At 49.6% G+C, this 17,710-nt stretch overlaps 2 protein-coding genes across 4 annotated transcripts in view; one reads left to right on the top strand and one right to left on the bottom strand.

Annotated features, from left to right (window-relative positions):
- CBL (Cbl proto-oncogene) overlaps window positions 1–17,710 on the top strand; it is a 569,152-nt gene that overhangs the window by 310,191 nt on the left and 241,251 nt on the right. The gene's annotated exons all lie outside the window — the stretch shown is intronic.
- The window catches only part of NECTIN1 (nectin cell adhesion molecule 1), a 104,187-nt gene that overhangs the window by 25,030 nt on the left and 61,447 nt on the right, over window positions 1–17,710 (bottom strand). The window contains exon 6 of one of the 3 annotated variants that reach the window (XM_064470946.1): window positions 7,376–14,430. The exons of the other annotated variants lie outside the window; for them this stretch is intronic. Coding sequence (XP_064327016.1) covers window positions 13,889–14,430 — 542 coding nt within the window. The 3' untranslated portion in view covers window positions 7,376–13,888. Of the gene's footprint in view, window positions 1–7,375; window positions 14,431–17,710 lie in introns of those variants that run through there. 3 annotated transcript variants of the gene reach the window in all.

The raw sequence follows: 17,710 nt of genomic DNA, 5'->3' as shown, positions 1-17,710 counted from the left end.
GGGCTGTATTTGTCTCCTGTTGCCTCCAGGGTGCTTACAGCACGGGACAGCTGTTTCTTGAATGTCCCAAAGGATGAGATCAGCTCCCTGTTTTCATCTACTCAGGGAGACTGCTGGGAGTTAGGTGCAGAGTATGTGCGGCAAGGCGCGGAGGAACTGCTCTGCTTCTCTGTCATCTGGCCAAAAGTGCATGAACAGTTGTGCAAACGACAAGGTGGACAGGACTACCGTTCTCTTATCTCCCCTGGTAGCTGCAGCAGCAAGGAGGGCTCGAGGCTGCAGTGCCTCTTCACACACGCTTTCCTTCTCTCCTCTCCCACAGCCTCCCAAATACCCTTGAGGCCTGCTGCACAAAAGAATGACTCTTCAGCCTCCTGGAGCAAGGAGGGAGCTGCCAGCCATTCTGGAGTGATGTGCAAGAACGAAGCTGTTGGATGCTCATGTGGCTCTGACCTGGACTCTAGTGCCACTGCCTCCCTTCCGGCTCCTCACAAGCATCTTACTGACTGGCATTGCTGAGGGTAGAAATCTGCTTCTCCCAAGCCAGGGTGGTCACTGTGCCTGCACTGACTGAGCGAAAGCAGCTGCAGCATGTCCCCGGCTGTCCTCACTCAGTCCTGCTCCAGGAGAGGGACAATGATGCAGAAGGCAACTCAGACTTTATGTTCCTGACCCTTTTCCTAATTTCTCCCTCATGTTAATGGCCATTAAAGACTCCTAACACACCTTCCCTCCTACCTTCTCAAATGTGTTGCAAGCTCTGTGAGACAGTCTCTGCCCTAGCATGGAACCACCTATATTTAGCCGTGTAACCTTATTCATCTGGGTATTTGTTAGCTGGCACACAGGGAGCTTCCCCCATCTCTGATATAGATCAAATGGAAAAGCTGGAAGAGGAGTCATCAGTCAGCATGAAAGAGAAGCTGTGAAGGCCAGGCGATTGGTACAAAAGCTAGGGTTACCCTGAGGAATACAACAGGAATAAACAAAATCTCTGCAATGCTCTATAGGCACTTTGCCAGATGGATATGGTCAAGAGGGCAGTAATGATTCAGAAAAGGCAGAAGATTTGAATAACTATTCATGATCTGTCTTTGGAGACCAAAAGACATTTGTTTGTGGCTTCTGAGATGCATTTCTGCATGTTTGAGGATGAGAAGACTGAGGAGCTTGCTGGACACCATCTCCTTGGATACTCCACTTTTTATAAACAAACAGATAGGTTACAAGATCCCTAACTCACTGCTGTTAGTTTTTTCTATTTGTTGGAATAGTTAAATTCTGAAAGGTTAAAATCTAGCAGACTGGAAGAAGACACAGAGAATGACTTGAATACTACAGGGCAATTGCTGGCACCAAAGAAAAAGCTAACACAGGTTCCAGTTGATAAAGAATGAAAAGGCAGGAATACAATCAATGCTAGTCTACATGGTTTGTGGGAAATGGGTCTTGTCAAGCACAATGTCATTTTTTGCCTACTAAACCAGTCATCTCATCAAAGTAAGTGTAGAAATTGAATAGAAAATAGATTAAGAATGGCTAACTGACAGGTCTCAGAAGGAGTTGTCAAGAGGGAATCACTGCCACTGGGCATGTTTCTACAGAGTCCACAGGGAGAGGTGGTGGGCCTGATGCTACTCAATGCTTTCATAAGGCTTGTGGAAATAATGACAACCTCAGTGCCTTAGCAATCCCTGGATGAGACAGAGGTTAGTGTATTTGTAAAGAAGCTCATTAATAGAACATTATAATTCAGCCATTGCAATACTCTTTATCCCTGCTGAAGCACCAGTGTTTTTAAAAGGACCCAGAAGGGAAGAATGCAGAAAATGCCTGAGTATAGATTTTCAGTAAGTCTATTGAAAGTGGACCTTAAAGGATGTTCCTTAACACCTCCTGAGTGAAAAAGAAACTGGCGCCAACCTGCAGCAGAGTAACAGGAACAGGGAAGGGCTGGGAATTGAACACAGAGTCCCAGAGCCTGCCAGAGCTGATCAGTCACAAGGTCATGCTGTAACCCACTGACAAGCGCTCCCCATCTCTAAATCTCTTTCTCCCCACCCTAATCCCCTGCTGTGTGTCAGTCTTTTTGGCTCAACAGTCAGCTGCATGCTGAGAGAGGGGAGGTGATCCCCTCTCTGACACAGGGAAGGTTGTGGGCAGTAAGGCAAGAGCATCCTAGGGAGGGGAGAGGGGTCTCAAAGCCTCTGTGGAAGGTGCAAGAGCTGCCTCCGCACATCCCTCTGTGTGGGGACGGGCTCCACACATCCTTATCTGCAGCTCCCCATATTCTGTTGCTCAGGTAACATTTTCAAGACAGGTTATCCAAGCAAATTTTTAGGTCAGCTATAATTGGGAAATCTCGCATGGAGCTATAAAACATCAGTTAATATGCTGGAACTATCTAGTTAAATGCCAATTATAAAACCCCATAAGCTCCTCAACTCAAATACATTAATAACATAATTAAACATTTATTGCTTATGAAAATTAAAAGTTAAGTTAATCGGACATCAACAAAACCCCAGGAAGTGACCATTTAAATAACTAATTTCTATTTAATTATGATTCCTTCCTATTATAAAGCCCCCACGCCATTATTTCTGGCTCCTCTGCAGTGTTTGCTCGAGCCATTCAGACTTGGCATTCCCATTCCAGTATCCATTCATAATCCCAGACAGCTGCAGCATTCAGATCAACAGCCGTGGACCTCACACAGCTGGCAGCAGCTGGACTGGGTGCCCCTCCTACTTGTTGCTCCATCTCCTATCTCCTCCTTGGCTAAGCTACTAGGAAGGGCACAGCCTGAATTAAGTCTCCCCCAGATTCAGGGTGAGTAGAGGAAGGGGTATGCACAGGACCTGCTGGGGATGGCGACAGCAAGCATTTTGTATATATCCCATAGGCAGAAGTATGGTCTGACAAGCAAGATAAGGTTTTAGATCTCCTGAGTCCACCCCTGAGCCTTTTCCCTGGTTCCCCTACCTTCATTGAAGTAATTTCACTTCTCTGTATCACCCACCCTGGGGAAGGGCACTCTTTTGCACAGCAGGTAAATTATGGACCTCAGGGGATGAGCGTTTCATGATGGGATCAGCTCCTTGGGTGGACAAATCTGTGGGCCAGCAGAAAGCTCCTGTTCATTATTATTGTAAAGTGGTAATTGAAAGGGCTGGGGGCTACAGAAGGACAATGAGATGCGGCCAGGAGATGGCAAATAAAGCATTTTTTTCCCTCAAGGGATGGAGACATTAACTCTGGTGAGGAGAGCCTGTGCAGCCATGGCCATACGGATGGACTCCCTCCTTCCAAGCGACAAGCAATCAGTTAAACCTGACAGGTGTGGAGTTGGCAATTTTCTTTTCAAAACTGTGAGATAAACAGGCTGGCAGGAGTTTGAGAGAAACAGAGAGATAAGGAAGAAATGGAAACATTCAGGTACCCTCTCTCCATGGGGCTAGTAGTGGCTCACAGGCAGATGGACGGAGGAAAGCGTTTGCTTTGCAAAGCCCCGGCTATACAAGGAACTCAGGTGCTGGGCTAGAAAAAGGTTTGACAACCAGGCACTAATGAAAAAGAGAAACCCCTTCCTCTCACAGCTCCTCAAAAGGTGGTCCCTTTGATCTCCTAAGGTTTGATCCATATTCATGTCCTGGGATTGAGCCAGCACTGATCTGCTCCTCCTGATCTCACCAGCAAACTACAGGACAGTGTTTTCTGCAAAGGGGCAGAAAGAACATTTAGCGCCTCTTTGCATGCAAACCATTTTCTTCCCCAAATTCCATGCAGTTCAGACAAAAAAACCCTGCCTGTTTCCTACAAGGATCTGGTTTTGGTTCAGCAGTTGTGAAATCTGCAGAGGAGGGTTTTTCCCTAACTCACCTTGTGCTGGGCTTAGGTGAGGCCACACATTCACCTCAGCTGCTGAGGGTAAGGGAGCAACTCCAATAGCTGGTATCCATAAATTACTACCTTTCGATAACTCAGCCCCTGGGGGGTGATACAACATTTTAAACCTACATTTTAATCATGTACACATTTATCTTGCTGTGCCCCTGCTTTGCCTGCACAGCCATGCCTGACTGACTGATTTCTGGTAGTTAGTATGTAAAATTTTAGAAATGCAACACATATCCAGTTTGGTTTTTTTTTTTACAGGCTGATCCTTGTTCTGCAAATACTGTATAAGAGGGAGCCTGCATCTAAACACGTCTGGGAAGGCTGTGAAATGCCTTGTTTGGAGGAGGAGTGAACCAGTCTCCCTTGCCTTCTGCCAGGCACCACTGAGGGCATTTGCGGCTCAACAGCACTTCTCTGTGTCACAGGTCCCCCAGCTGGAATGAATTTGCATAAAGCAATTTCCTCTAACAAATATGTTCATACAAATCAAGCTCAAGTTTGCAAATAATCTGAATCCATGAAAAAAAATTAATCAAACATATTTGTTACTACAAGTAATTCACCCAGCACTGTTCTAAACCGGCAAGTTTCTCTCAGTTCAATTTTTCCAGCACTAGCTCTAGGAGACTTAGTGATATGTGTGGCCGTGAGTCCTCTGACTTGAATTCGAGCACAGATTATCTCTTACTTCACAATGAATTTTGGATTGAAAGTCACATATTTCTGGACTGATGCTCCGTGACCTGACCTGTCTCCAGTGCCCCTTGAGCTCCCACCCCTTCATAGCCAGCCTGGTTTGACATCTCTGAGTTACACTGCCTTTTTCTCTGCCTGTTGGAGTCTGTTGGCTCTTGCACTTCCAGTTCTGACTCTGCTGTGAATGCAGATCCCTGGGAGATCCATCTGGTTTTGAGCGTTGTGCAAGGCATTAATCCCAGCATGGGAGAGACATCCCCTTCCCAGGTGCCTGTGCCCAGGGATATCCGGCAGGTTGCCTGGTAACTCCCTGATTACACTGGAGTGCATCTCATTCTCACTCACTACAAATCCTACTTAGGCCATGTTCACTTGTGTGGGTGGAAATAAGCATAACTCCATTGCAGTCAGAAAAGTTGGATGTGTTTGCACCAACCAGGAACTGTATCTTCATCGTGGACATTTTGGCCCTTAACTCTGTGTACATCTCCCAGTTGCAGGGAGGTGAATCTTACGGTGTTTGCTCTGGTCTAGACTGGCTCTCTGCTGCTGGACCATGCCCAGCAGTGGGCATACAGCCTAAGAGCAAACATGAGCCTCTTGTTCATATCCTCCTGCCGTGATCCAGCACCTCTGCTGATTGTCAGGGCTGTGAAGTTGCTTTTGGGGACAGCAGTGCTTGCCCGCAGAGATGTGGCTTTGAGAATAGATCCAAGCCAAGCCATGCTGCCATTTTTTCCATGGGCTACATGCATTGCTGGCATTCCCACCCCCAACATGTTTCTGTTTTGTTCCAGAGAAACACAATACTTAGGGGCACTGCATGGGAGTCAGTTCCTGCTGTGTTCAGCTCTCTGCAACCTGAGCTGCTGAGAAGAGGCCCCATGCAATGGGTTTTATCCATCATTGTTTAACTGTAAGACATGGCCTGGGAAATCAGCGCAGCATTTCCCAGGGGCTCAACACAGCAGGACCATGGGCAAAGATAGCCCCTCCTACCCCTTTTTCCATCTTAGACCCCATCCCAGATCCCTGGTACTCCTTTTCTTTCTCCCCTTTCTCCCCACCCCCAAACTTGGCTGATGTGGCTAAGCCAGCTGCTGGGCATTCATTTCTGTAGGATGTTGCTCATCTGCATCGCTGTCACAGTTGCTTCTAGGGCTACTGACCGCAACAGTTGCAGCTGAAGCAAAGCCACACTTCCAACATCTGTCATTACTAAGAGGAGCTGACAGAAAGGGGAAAATGAGAGGAGTAAAATATGTGGACCTATAGATACAGCCCAAATAGTGGTCACAACTCCCTTGGCATGTTGAATCCTGATAATAAGAGTGTTCCTGGCTTTTCCCCCTTTGCATCTGAGGAAAGCCTCCCCAAGGCTATCTTTAACCCCTTCCAAAGTGAGGTGTCCAGCACACTCCTTTTGCAGCAGAATGACTGAGAACTGGCTCCATTAGTGGCATGGGGTTTGGAGGGAGCCTGTCTGCCAAGCAGCACACAATGCATTGATCATCAAGCCTGGTGTCAAAGAGCCTCCTGCTGCTCTGGCACATGCTCCATGCCTGCTTTGCTGCTGACAGGGAATGAACAGTCTGCACAAAACCACTCCTTTCCAGCCTAATCCTGAACACTTCCCTCTCCATCCAGCTCATCTCTTCACAGTTCAAGTTCAGATTCGGGTGAGGATCCCTCTCCCTTTCTCTCTGTGATGGGGTGTGCTGGGTTTTGGTTCAAATCTCCAACAGATCAACATGCTGAAGTTGGGTGCAAAAATCTCTTCCCCAGGAGCGTTCTGCTCTCTAGGCCAGAGGCATGGCAAAGTGCCCATTGATGTCAGTACAAGGAAGAACATGCACATTTTCTGTGATCTCTTGCTTGGTCTCTCCCTCCCTTGCAAAAGTCTGGGTCTTGCAGAGTTGTCTGCCTTGATCTTTGGGAACAAGGCTTTCTTTGTAGCGTACTTTCACAGTCAGAAAGCTGGAGGAAAGGAGAAAGGCAACCTGTTCTGGCCAATGTAGAGATCAGTAACGGAGATGCAGGGATGCAGAGATGCAGTCTGACTGATCTTGCCTCCCAGTGGACCCTTAGCATCCCTATAGCATGTAGATGGTTTTGATGCGCGATCGTCATGGTAGCCAAGTGATGCCCTATAGGAACATCAAAGGTTGTCAAATCAAAGATTGGCCTAGCCCAGTATCCTGGCCCTGACCACAGCTAATTACACATGCCTAGAGAAAATGTAAGAAGAGAGCACGTCTGTATTGACATTGTTCCAATAGCCTGTGCCATCCACTAGAGCTAACAGCAACTTAAAAACTTCCTAAGCTAGAGACAGTGTCCTAATTTTTAATATCTTCTGATGGATTTTTCTTCCACAGGTTTTGCTAGCTACTTTTTTAGCTCTGGTTAACTTTTGGCATCAGCAGCATCCTTTGACAAGGAATTTCACTGTTTACATCGATCGGGGGAAACACTCCCACCTCCTTTTGTCTATCTTGAATTTGCTGCCCAAGAATTTCACACATCACCACCTATGTCAGTGGCAAAACCAGTCATTCCCTGTCCACTTTGTCCAGGCCACTTGCTGTTTTGCAGATCTCTTAACCCTTAGCCTTCACCCTTCATCTGCAACCAACTCCCATTACAAAATACTGCATATCACGGGAACAGACCTAGGTTGTTGGAAAGCAGATGCCATTTCTGCTACTGTGACTCTTACAGCTACCAGTCACAGGTTGCAGAATGACGCAGTCACAGATGCACAAAAAAAAAGACTGTCCCTTTTTTTAAAATTCTTTATTTATAAAAAAGTACATTTTTTTTCCACAGCTGAGCCACTATTGTTTTTTATACAAGTAAAAGGGTGATGCAACACCCTGCCACACAAATCATAACCATGAAAATGCCCCCCCAGACCCCAACCAAACAAATTATTACAAAGGATGGAAAACAAAAACAAAAAAAAATCATAAAAGTCCATTACATTATTATTATTTTTTATTTTTTACAAAAGCACTTACAACACAGATTACAAAAAAAAAAAAAAAAAAAGTGGGCTTGGGGTTGTTTGTCTGTCTGTAGTCTTTATTCCACAATGATAATTACAGCAAGAGGAAGAAGAAAAAGAGAGATAAAATCACTGGAGTTAAGGAATCATGTTTTAAAAAACAAGAAAGGCAAAAGAAAAGAAAAACCAGATCCTCAACAACATTACCTCCACCAAAACCAGTTTATGCTAGCGGAGGATCTGACTCCATATGCTTATTACATTCACCTCAGGTACATTTCATATGGAAAGTCACGCTGGTCCTAAGCACAAACTCACCCCCCTCTCTAAGGCTTGGGTTTCCTTCCCTTGCTGGTGGACTGAATCCTCCCCTTTGCCCTGTTGCAGAAGGCAGCACCCCCCACCCTGGCACCCCAGCCCTGGCTGTGCTTTGCCCCAGCCCCTCGGCCGGGTCCAGCCCTTGGCTCTCCCCACCCGGTGCTGCCGACCAGGGAGTTTTAGAAGCAATGGTGAGGCAGCAGTTGGACCCTCAGGCCTTCGCACCCTCCCCTGCCCCAAGGCTTCGCTTGCCTCTCTCAAAGTCGCTCAAATTGTCAGCAAATTGCATCAAATACGAAGGGGAGGGAAAGAGGGGGGTGAAACTGCAGGCTAGGGGAGGGTAAAGTGCTATTGTAGGCCCGGCAGAATAAAAAACACATCAGTGCCCGCCATGCTGGCAGCGTCTCCTCTCCCCACTGGAGCCCACTGCCCGCAGCCCAGCAGAGCAGAGAAACTCAAAAATTTGTTGCTACAGCAGGAGCAGTTGTGAACATGGGCTGGCAAAAGGCCACAACCTGCCCCAGTGTCTCTCCTCTCAGAACAAAGTGGGCCTGCCGTACCCCCTTCATTTCCACAGTGTGAAACCTCTGCGCTTCGTGCAGCCTGCAGGCATGACACATCTGCCGGTCTGCCGCACTGAGCTGGGCAATGGGGTTTTCCCCTCCGCTCTTTGAGCGTGACCGGTGCCTGAAACTCCAAAAATCTGTGTGTGTGTGTGTGCACGCGCGTGTGTGTGTTTCTGAGCTTGTGTATGGGAAAGAAAAAGAGCAAAGGAGAGCAGCAGCCCCCATTCTAATTGCATTCCCTTCTCTAATTGCTTGAAGATCACGCTTTTGAATATCCCTCTCTTACCCTCAGTGATTTCTGCTGAACAGTTGTGTTTCTTTTTTGACTCAACATAAGGAAAATGGCTCCCTTTGTCCCTTATGTCTTTGCAATCAATTTGGTGCTATCATTTCTGTTTGTTTGATTCTTTTTACGAATAAATCTTCAGGTTTTTTGTTTGGTTTTTTTTCCCCTGGATGAACGAAAATGATTTAACAGGAGGAAAAAAAATCTGGTAATTAAATAAGGGAAAATAACATCACTAGGGTGAATTGCAATGAATAATCCTAGTGATAAGCCCCAGCAGAAAAACAGCTGGGGTGTCTTTGTACATAAACTACAGGCTCGTTTTGGGTTGTGACACAGATGTGTCTGCTTCATACAGCTCCCTGAATACACACAGGGAAGGAGCTGGGGGCTTAGCCCAAATTCACCTGCATTTTCTTTGCTGAGACAGTGGTGAGACCCAGAGCAATGTACCACGGGGCTCAGATTGACCTCCCTCTTACCTACTTGTTCAGCTTTCCCATCTGCCCATCTTAATCTTGAGGTATCACAAGTTTTGCCTCAAGGTGCCATCCAGGATCAGGGTTTGGGAAGGGAAAAGCACCACGCTGACACGTCTCTCCAGTGGCAAGAACCCAACAAAGGGATCTGGACAATGGTCCTTTCAAATGGAGGCACTGCAACCGCCGGTGCCCCCGAGGCACTTTGCCAACACCCAGTCCCCAAGCAGTGTGATGGCGCTTCCCAGGCAGAAAGCCAACTCAGGTATGTGACACACCACTTCAGGTCCAGCAAAAAATGGGGCATCTGTGAGAGGATGGGGACACGCTTCACCCTGACCAGAGGAGTAGCCTGGGGGTCCCCACACCATCCTCTGCTGCTGGCTGTGAAGCAGGGATACCACAACAAACAGCTTCCAGCTTGCAACTGGAAGCTTCTGCTTGCTCTTTGCCGGGTCCCACAGGGATGTTTTACACCTTCTTAGCATCTCTGATGAAAGGGGGGGTGAAGAAACGGGATTTTTCACTTGAGGCAGCCTGAAAGTGACTTGGAGAGGTGGCCCAGCCAGTCCAGCCTGGGAGCTCGTGTACACAGCTGTGAAAAGTGCATCACCACTTAAAATCAGGAGCTTGACTCCAGCCTGACATAATCTGGCCCACTGAGAGAAACTGAGGCACAAAGGGACAAGTGCAACCATCCCCTGAGGAAAGAACAGACTGCCCCTCTGCCTCCCTTCCCAGCCCAGGCACTGGGAAGCCCTGGGGCCACCAGGCAGATTGCCCCTCCAGGGTGAGTACTACACGGTCTCCAGACCCTTTACTCCCCTGCAAAACCTCCCAGGATGCAGGATGCACATGGTCTTCAATTTGCATCTCTACTGAGCTCACTCTCACATTTGGGTAGAGACAGGTACCACTTTCTTCCTGATGCTGGTGGAAAACCTGGTCTAATTACCTTCAAGGGCCCCCTCAGAACAATTTAACCCAGAGAAGGGTGTGATGCTATTACTGGATCAAAACGGCTCTCAGATGAAACATCAATCTGATTTTTTTTCTCACACTTCTTTTTTCTCCTACCTTGCTGTGGATTAATGGCTAATCACTTGGCTAATTACCACCCCAAGAGTCTCTTGGCCAATTAGCTGACCTTGCAAGGGGCAGCAAGAAGCAAGTCACCGCACAGAGGTGGCATTTCTTTGTGGCTGTGGGGATAACTGTACCAATGGAGCGATGCTGAAGGGCCCAAGGACGAGGGGAATGCACTACTGAACATTGAACTTGCAGGGTACTTCACTGCTGTGCCAGGCAGTACTGTCTAAGGATCTTCCACTCCAGGCTTGCCAAGGTTCTGGATGAAAAACTGTCATTTGACCTCTCCTCTGAACCACACTGATGAGCTACGTGGCTGAGCTCTTCCTAGGCTTGTGCTGGTGCAGTACTGGGGAGCAAAAGTGTGATATAGCAGAAAGGGAATTGCATATAGGCTTTAGCTTGGAAATACCATATTGCTTCATTATCTCCTTTTCTTTCTCGGAGTCCCACTGTTTTTTTGAGCCCCGATTCAGCTAACTGTGTGGACACTGTGTGAATGGACAGTGAATAAGCCAAGGAAGCTACATCTCAAAAAATGACACCTCTAAGTGCAAGGCTAATAACTAACACAGTTTATTTCTTAGGTCTCCTTGTTTGTATTTCCTGCAAGTCATACCCTGACACAGGAACAGTCATACTGTCCCGTTCTCTCTCAGGCCTGTCTGCTCCATTTGCAAGGCTTTGTACCTTTGGTCTTTAGGACGCAACTTCACTGTGGGCTAGGGCCCTGCAGTGCCGTGGAGTCAGTGCAGTGTGAATTTGCCAGATCAGATCAGTGGCCGCTGACTGTGGCTAGTGCAGAACATGAAAGAATCGCTGCTGGACCCTGCAGATTTTATAGAAGGTTGTTTTCTTCCAAATCCATCTCCTTGCAGTATGTATCTGTGCTGGGGGAAATTTGCAGAGGACAGCCTGTGCCACCGATTTCCACTCTGCGCTTGGTCATGGACCACCCAGAGTTTGGTGTTAAGAGATGTGGTCACAACCCTTTTTAGAGCCTAGTTGTGAAATTCAGATTTAAAGGCTTAGTCACTTGAGAGATGGACTTTGTTGAGAATTATCTCTGAATCACAAATTTTGCAGGCTCTGCAGCATAGCCCATGTAACACTAAAGTAAGCTGTGGCTAAGGTACAGGGCTCAGCAATGCTGCTCAGTCCTGATCCAGATTACAGGGTTCACACTTTGGGGAATTAAAGCCCTGTGTATGCTGTTATCCCAAGCCACTGGAGGGAAGTCATTCCCTCTGCCCCTAATAATCAGCCCATACTAGTAATCAGAGGTATGGAGAGATGTTAGAGATTTCATTTGCATTATTTGGGGGTTGCTTGGTAGCAGGGTGCTCCTGCTAGCAGTGGATGGACACGAGGAGTTTAGATGTACTTTTTAAGGTTCAGCCCAAGAGATCCCAAGGGAATCTCTGTCTGCCCTGCTTCAAGTGGACATAAAGCAGCCTTCCTGCAGCATTTGGCTGTTCTGCCAGAAGCCAGGAAGCCTGGAGGGCTGGCAGGAATAGCAGAAAGATTACAGCATAACAGTTGGATTTCCCACTCCCCTACACCACTAATGCAGTAAGAGCAAGCTACAAACTGTGGATGGCTCAGGCCGAGCTTCATGTTTTCTGGTCCAAGCACCACATGCTAAAGGAAAGCATGGGAGGCTGTCTGGATCAGAGATCTGATCTTGACTCATCTGCGTGGGTCTGACTCTCCACCCTCCCTTTTGCAGCAGGATAACCGCTGGATGCTATGGAACAAAACCCAGCGGGTAAGGCAGGAGGAGAATTAGTCCTGCTATTTTTAGATGTGCATGATAATACAGCTCAGAAAACTGGGGATTTCTTTTCAAACAAAAGATTTATTTATACATCAAATTAAAAAAAAAAAACCCAAGCCGCAAGAAGGAAAATAAGCCCCAACCCAGTGAATCTAATTTGGATACGGCCAGTGTCAGACAGAGGGCCCTGAAGTCTGGAATCCCATTTATCCACGGAGCAGAGATAGCAGCAATCCAAGCCTCCCCAACACATCACAGTGGCTCAAGGGGAGGAGGATGAGATCAATACCCCAGGCTCACTCACTCCTGCACGGTCTGCAAAGCCTTTGCTTAGAAGAGGGATGGGATATTGAAAAAGTGGCAATCAATGCAGACTAAGCAGTATATCTAAGGGCTGGGGTTGTTGCTAGGAGAGTTAGAGAGAAGCACCCCCATGCTTTGACCTGAAAAAAAAAAGTGTAAACACATGACAATTAAGTCTTAGTGGTATAATAGAACTTAGGGGCCTGATCCTGTACTGAAGCCCTCAAAGACACTGGATGGTACCCTGGGAGATCTGCCCTACCAGGGACTGCAGACCAGAGCTGAAGGCAGTGAGTCTGTGGGAGAAGCGAAGTGGTATTGGTTGGTCCCTGTCCCCAGGCAATGGCAGCAAGGTGTGTGCATGACATGCCAGGCACCACCGTTGTGCCAGAGTTAACTGCTCTGTGGCTGGTACTAGCAGCAACAGCAACAAGAACAAAAAGAGCCCGCATTTCTCTGAGCCATCACGGGGGAAAAAATGTCAGCAATAAACACTCCTTTTCTTTCTTTTAAAAGAACACTCAAACAAAGACAGAAAATGAAAAGCCAGGAAATAATAAATTGTAGGAGGAAAATGGCAGCTCTGTTTCCCTGCCCTGCTATCAGCCCATGCACCTGGGGTTTGTTCTAGGGCTTTTTCTCCCTCCCTTTCTCATTTTCCTTTTATTGAGTCATTAAAAACTGGGAGTGGATCTCCCCAGGCGTGCAGTGGGCAATGGGAGTGCTACCCAGACCACACTGAAAAGAAAGTGATCACGAAAAAAAAAGATCAGTTCACCGTCATCACCATCATCAATGGCCGCTATGTTTCCATTGCCATAAGCTTTCCTGGCCTCTGTCCTTCTATGGACAGCCCATTTGACCCCCTCCCAAGGTTAAGAAAAAAACAAAGAAGACAACATACAAACAAATTCCAGTGTTTCGAGGGTGCAGAATTGGGAGGAGGAACCTCAGGGAGGGAAGTGGGGCTGAAGGGCACTCTGAGACATGAAGACACAAACAGAGTGTAATATACAGGCTGGGCAACAGTCATTAAAGCAAATAGTAACACCTAAGCCACCGACCAATACAAACACCACAGAGGGGACAAAAGTCATCAAGAGAAATTAAAAAGCAAAACCAAAACCAAGAAAATAATTACCCAACCTCCCACCTCCCTTATGCCCCAAAAAATGAATCCGTAAGCAAAGCTGCCCTCCCTCCCCACTCGCCCCCGCCCGCCCTTCGGCCAGTGCTGGAAGCGTCCAAAGTCTCTGCCGAGCGCCCAGGGCTGGCCGGGGGCGTGCGTGCGTGTGCTGGGGGTGAGCGTGCGTGCAGTGGGTGTGCAAGCAGCCGCAGCACGCTCGGCTCCGCTCGGCAGGGATGTAGGGGTAGTGGGAGGGCATCACTCGTGTGTGTGTGTGTGTGTGTGTGTGTGTGTGTGTGTGTGTGTGTATGTGTGTGTGTGTGCAGCAGTGGGGTGCCGAGCTACACATACCACTCCTTTTTGGAAATAAAAGATCCATCATTCTGTGAGACCATGTTCTCCGCTATGTCAAGCTGCTCAGGATCGTACTGGAAGCCGAGTGTCCTTTCGTCGTAAGGTTCGGGGTGTGCCTCCCCCTCGTCTACCGTGAAGTAAGGCCGCTTAGCATCCTCCTCGTATTTGTTGGGGCCACCCAGCTTGCGGTCACCTCCCGCATCCTCGTCCTCGTCTTCGTAGGTGCTGCCGCCCAGCGGGCCAGGCTTCTTCTCATCATCCGAGTCATCAGGGTACTGGAGGTTTTGGGCCATGGGGGGATGATGCTGTGGGATGCCAGCCTTGCTGTAGCCGTTGCCATACACGTGCTTCTTTGTGCTGTAGTCACCCTTGAAGGTGTGACGCCGGCGCCGGAGTACCACAAAGAGCACCACGGCTACCACCAGGACCAGCGAGACTCCTCCCACTATGCCCCCAATCACCGGTGTGGGGATGTTCGGCTGCACCATGGATTTGCGATCATCGATTGGAGACGGGGTGTAGGGAAATTCTGGGTAGGAAAAGACAGATGGAAGGGGGAACAGTGTCAAACCATGCGGAAACGCGCCCTCCCTCCATGCTTTCATTGCCATTTTTGGGGGGTGAGGGGGTGGGAAGATGAGGGTAAGGAACAGGGAAGGGAAAAGCTAGGGAAAGGGGAACAGGGTGCATCCTCACAGGGGTCAGCGCATGGGAGCTCTGCCGTAGCAAGGGGGACACAGCGTGCCGTGCCAAGCTCGCCAAGCCTCATGCAGGAGCTCATCAGTCTGGAAGCAGTGTTTCCTTCCCCACCCCACCTGGTTTCTCCAGATGTGCTCAGCTCCCACAAGCCCAGTGCCTTGAGTCCAGATGCTTTCCATTTTACTGGGTGATATTTCAGGTCCAGTTTGCCAGAGCATACTGGCAGCCCCACGGTGCTCCTGCTGGGGAGCAAGACCCAAACCCCATCCAACAGTGGGCACTGGGCTGCCATGACTGCTCCCGCAGATGCCATGCTGGACCTGCCAGCTTTGCACCCCCCTTCCTCGACATCCCAGCCTGGCCTGACCCCAACCAGTCAAGGTCAGGCCAGAAGGCAGCGGCACAATGTGATCTCCCACCCACCCCACAAGTGATCTGTGGCTCCACAGTGCTGCTCAGGGTCACGGCTGGCTCCTGAACCGGCTTGCTGACCCAGCTGTGCTCTACAGCACAGGGACACAGACCTCTCACTGTTTCTTTTTCTTCTGCTATTACTGTGGCCAGCATAGTGCCACTACTCATGCTAATCTTGTTCCTACGGTTATCCTGACCTATTTGAAAAATTAAATAACTCAGAAAAAGAAGGTGAGAAAGAAGTTCTCTTCTCTTTCATGCAGTTCAACACCTACACTTTGGCACACAAAAAGTTTGATCCAGGACTTAAATCAACCTCCCTAACACTCCCTGGGCACAATTACAGCCCCTGGCCAAACTCAGCTTTCACAAACTGCCTGTTGAGCATCCGTGCCCATGAAGCATTACACACTACATGGCTGTCTCAGTCTTTCACCTGCTTCTAAATTTAGGCAGCAGGTGCCTGATTAACGGCCCCAGCAGCCTTGCTTTTTCATACCATGCTCAGACCCCTTACACTGCTTTTTGCACCCCCAAGGCCTGCCTGCCAGCCAGCCCTGCTCATAGCTGAAAGCCATTATTGCTGCTCTGGAGCGTCCTGGCCCTCACTTTTTACCCCGGCAGCCAAGGAGAGGCACAGACTGACTAGTAATCTCACCACACCCTCCCAGAGGAGCAGCCAGGACAGGGTCATGGGGTGGGAGGGGATCAAAGGCAGCAAATTCAACAGGGATATGAGGCAGAGTCTGATTCCTGACACCTCTTCACGCGCCTGAGGGACCGTCTGCTGCTGGCAGCCACGCTTCTGCACTAGGGCACGAAGCTCTGAACAAGCAGGAGCTGGGCAGGGATTGGGTTTCCCTGCAGTACAGCTTAGCTCAGCCGCTTAGGAAAAGAGGAGAAAAAGCTTCCCCCAGGTACAGGCAGTTCCTGAAACAGCTGCAGATGTTGAACAAGGGTACTGAATTCAAACAATTGCTGGCCTGATCCTTGTGGCATAAATGTTAAATGTTTTGCTTGTGTCCGAGAGCTGCTTCATTCCTGCCCTTCCTGAGACATCATCCAAACAACAGCATCTTGGTTTCTGCAGTGCTGACTTGCCTTGAGCAAAGCCTCACGAGCCTGAAAACATGCACAGAGCAGCACACTGGGCAGAACGGGCTGGGGGACAGGCAGATGGAGGGGCTCCCTTCTGCAACCAGAACGAGGATGAAGATGCTGTGCAGACAGGAGCCAGCATCTCTTTCCAAAGACAGCCTTCAGAGCAGGAGTGAGGACATGTATTTCAGCACAGGGAGCTGGGGCTGGGTTCTGGAAAGCCAAAACCACATGTTGCATCAACAGACAGCTTGTCATAGCCAGCTGGTTAATGCAAAAACCACTCCGCAGAGATAGCAAGAAATGTCACGTCCATCCCCTGGGCTCAACTTCAACCACACAAGCGTCCACAGAGCTCTTGCCACCCCTGCCCCTGCCACCTCCCCAGGCCTGCTCCTTGCCATCAAGCCTCTGCAACCCCATGGTGCCCAATTCCCAAAACTGTGCACAAAGCAGGGGTCCACCTGGAGTTTAAGTGGGCTCAGGGAAAGCCCAGCAAGCTGGTTCACTCCCCAGGGGCTGTATCTTTGATTTCCTCCACCCCACACCTCCAATTTGACGCCTCTTCCTGCCTTGCTTTCCCCGCAGCAAGGCTGATTTTGTGCACGGAACCATGGGTCCTGATACCCACCCCTGAAAAGACCCAAATACATTGTGCATGCTGGGCACAGGGTTCCTAAAGCAATACTGATCCCCTCTGCCTCCCAGCTTGGGAAGACAGACCTGAGTGGGGAAGTCCGTGCAGTTTCAAAAGGAGCTTGGCCAACTTTTCTATTAAAAGCCTTATTAACAGCCCAGGTTGGACTGTTGGAAGCGAAAGGGGGAATGTTTTTCTACCTTTCTCATCTAGATTTATTTTTTCCTGCCCTTTGTGCTACCCACCACTGAGATAGCACTCGCCTACACACCACCCCCCTGCCACTGCCAACGCCGTGGTCACGAAAATTAACACGCCGTTGTGTTGGATTTCACACATTGTTCGGGGACAGAACTATTTTCTCCTTGGGTCCCATCCCCATCCTCCTCGCAGCAGCCCAGTTCCCATGCCAGAGAAAACAAAACCAAACTGTGGGAAGAGAGGGAAAAGAAAGATGGGAAGATCGCAAGCCAGCAGCCGAGATCACCCCCTCCCTACCCACATAGTTTCCTCCCCCTCCTCCCCCGGAGCCTGGAAGAGCGAGTGGCTCTGGGGATGCAGCGGGGGAACGTGGCTACGCTCCGGGTGGGGGGCACGGGTACAAAGGAGGCGTGAGTGACCCAGAGAGGAGGGGGACGGGCTGCCCCGGAGCAGGGGAGGGCACAGGCCCGGCACCGCCGCTGGATGGCGGTGCAGACCGCCGCTGGCTCCGGAGCCGGGGCGGGCGCTGCCGGAGCCCCTCGCCGCGGCCGCTCAGCCCGGGCTGAGCCGGGGACGGAGCGGGGTCCCGGCCTGGGCTCTGCCCCGGCGTCCCTCTGCATTGCGACAAGGCCCCCTCGGCGGGGCCGGGCGGTGGGCAAGGGAGCATCCTGCCACCCTGCGCCCCGGCCCGCCTCCCCCCCGCAGCCTGCCCGCTTTGCTTTCCGCCTCCTCCGGCCCTGCCCCAGAGCCCTGCCCCAGA

Source organism: Phalacrocorax carbo, chromosome 21 (genome assembly GCF_963921805.1).
Source record: "Phalacrocorax carbo chromosome 21, bPhaCar2.1, whole genome shotgun sequence".
NCBI lineage: Eukaryota > Metazoa > Chordata > Aves > Suliformes > Phalacrocoracidae > Phalacrocorax > Phalacrocorax carbo.
Note: the sequence above shows the minus strand (reverse complement) of the source record. Positions and strands in the feature narration are given on the sequence as shown.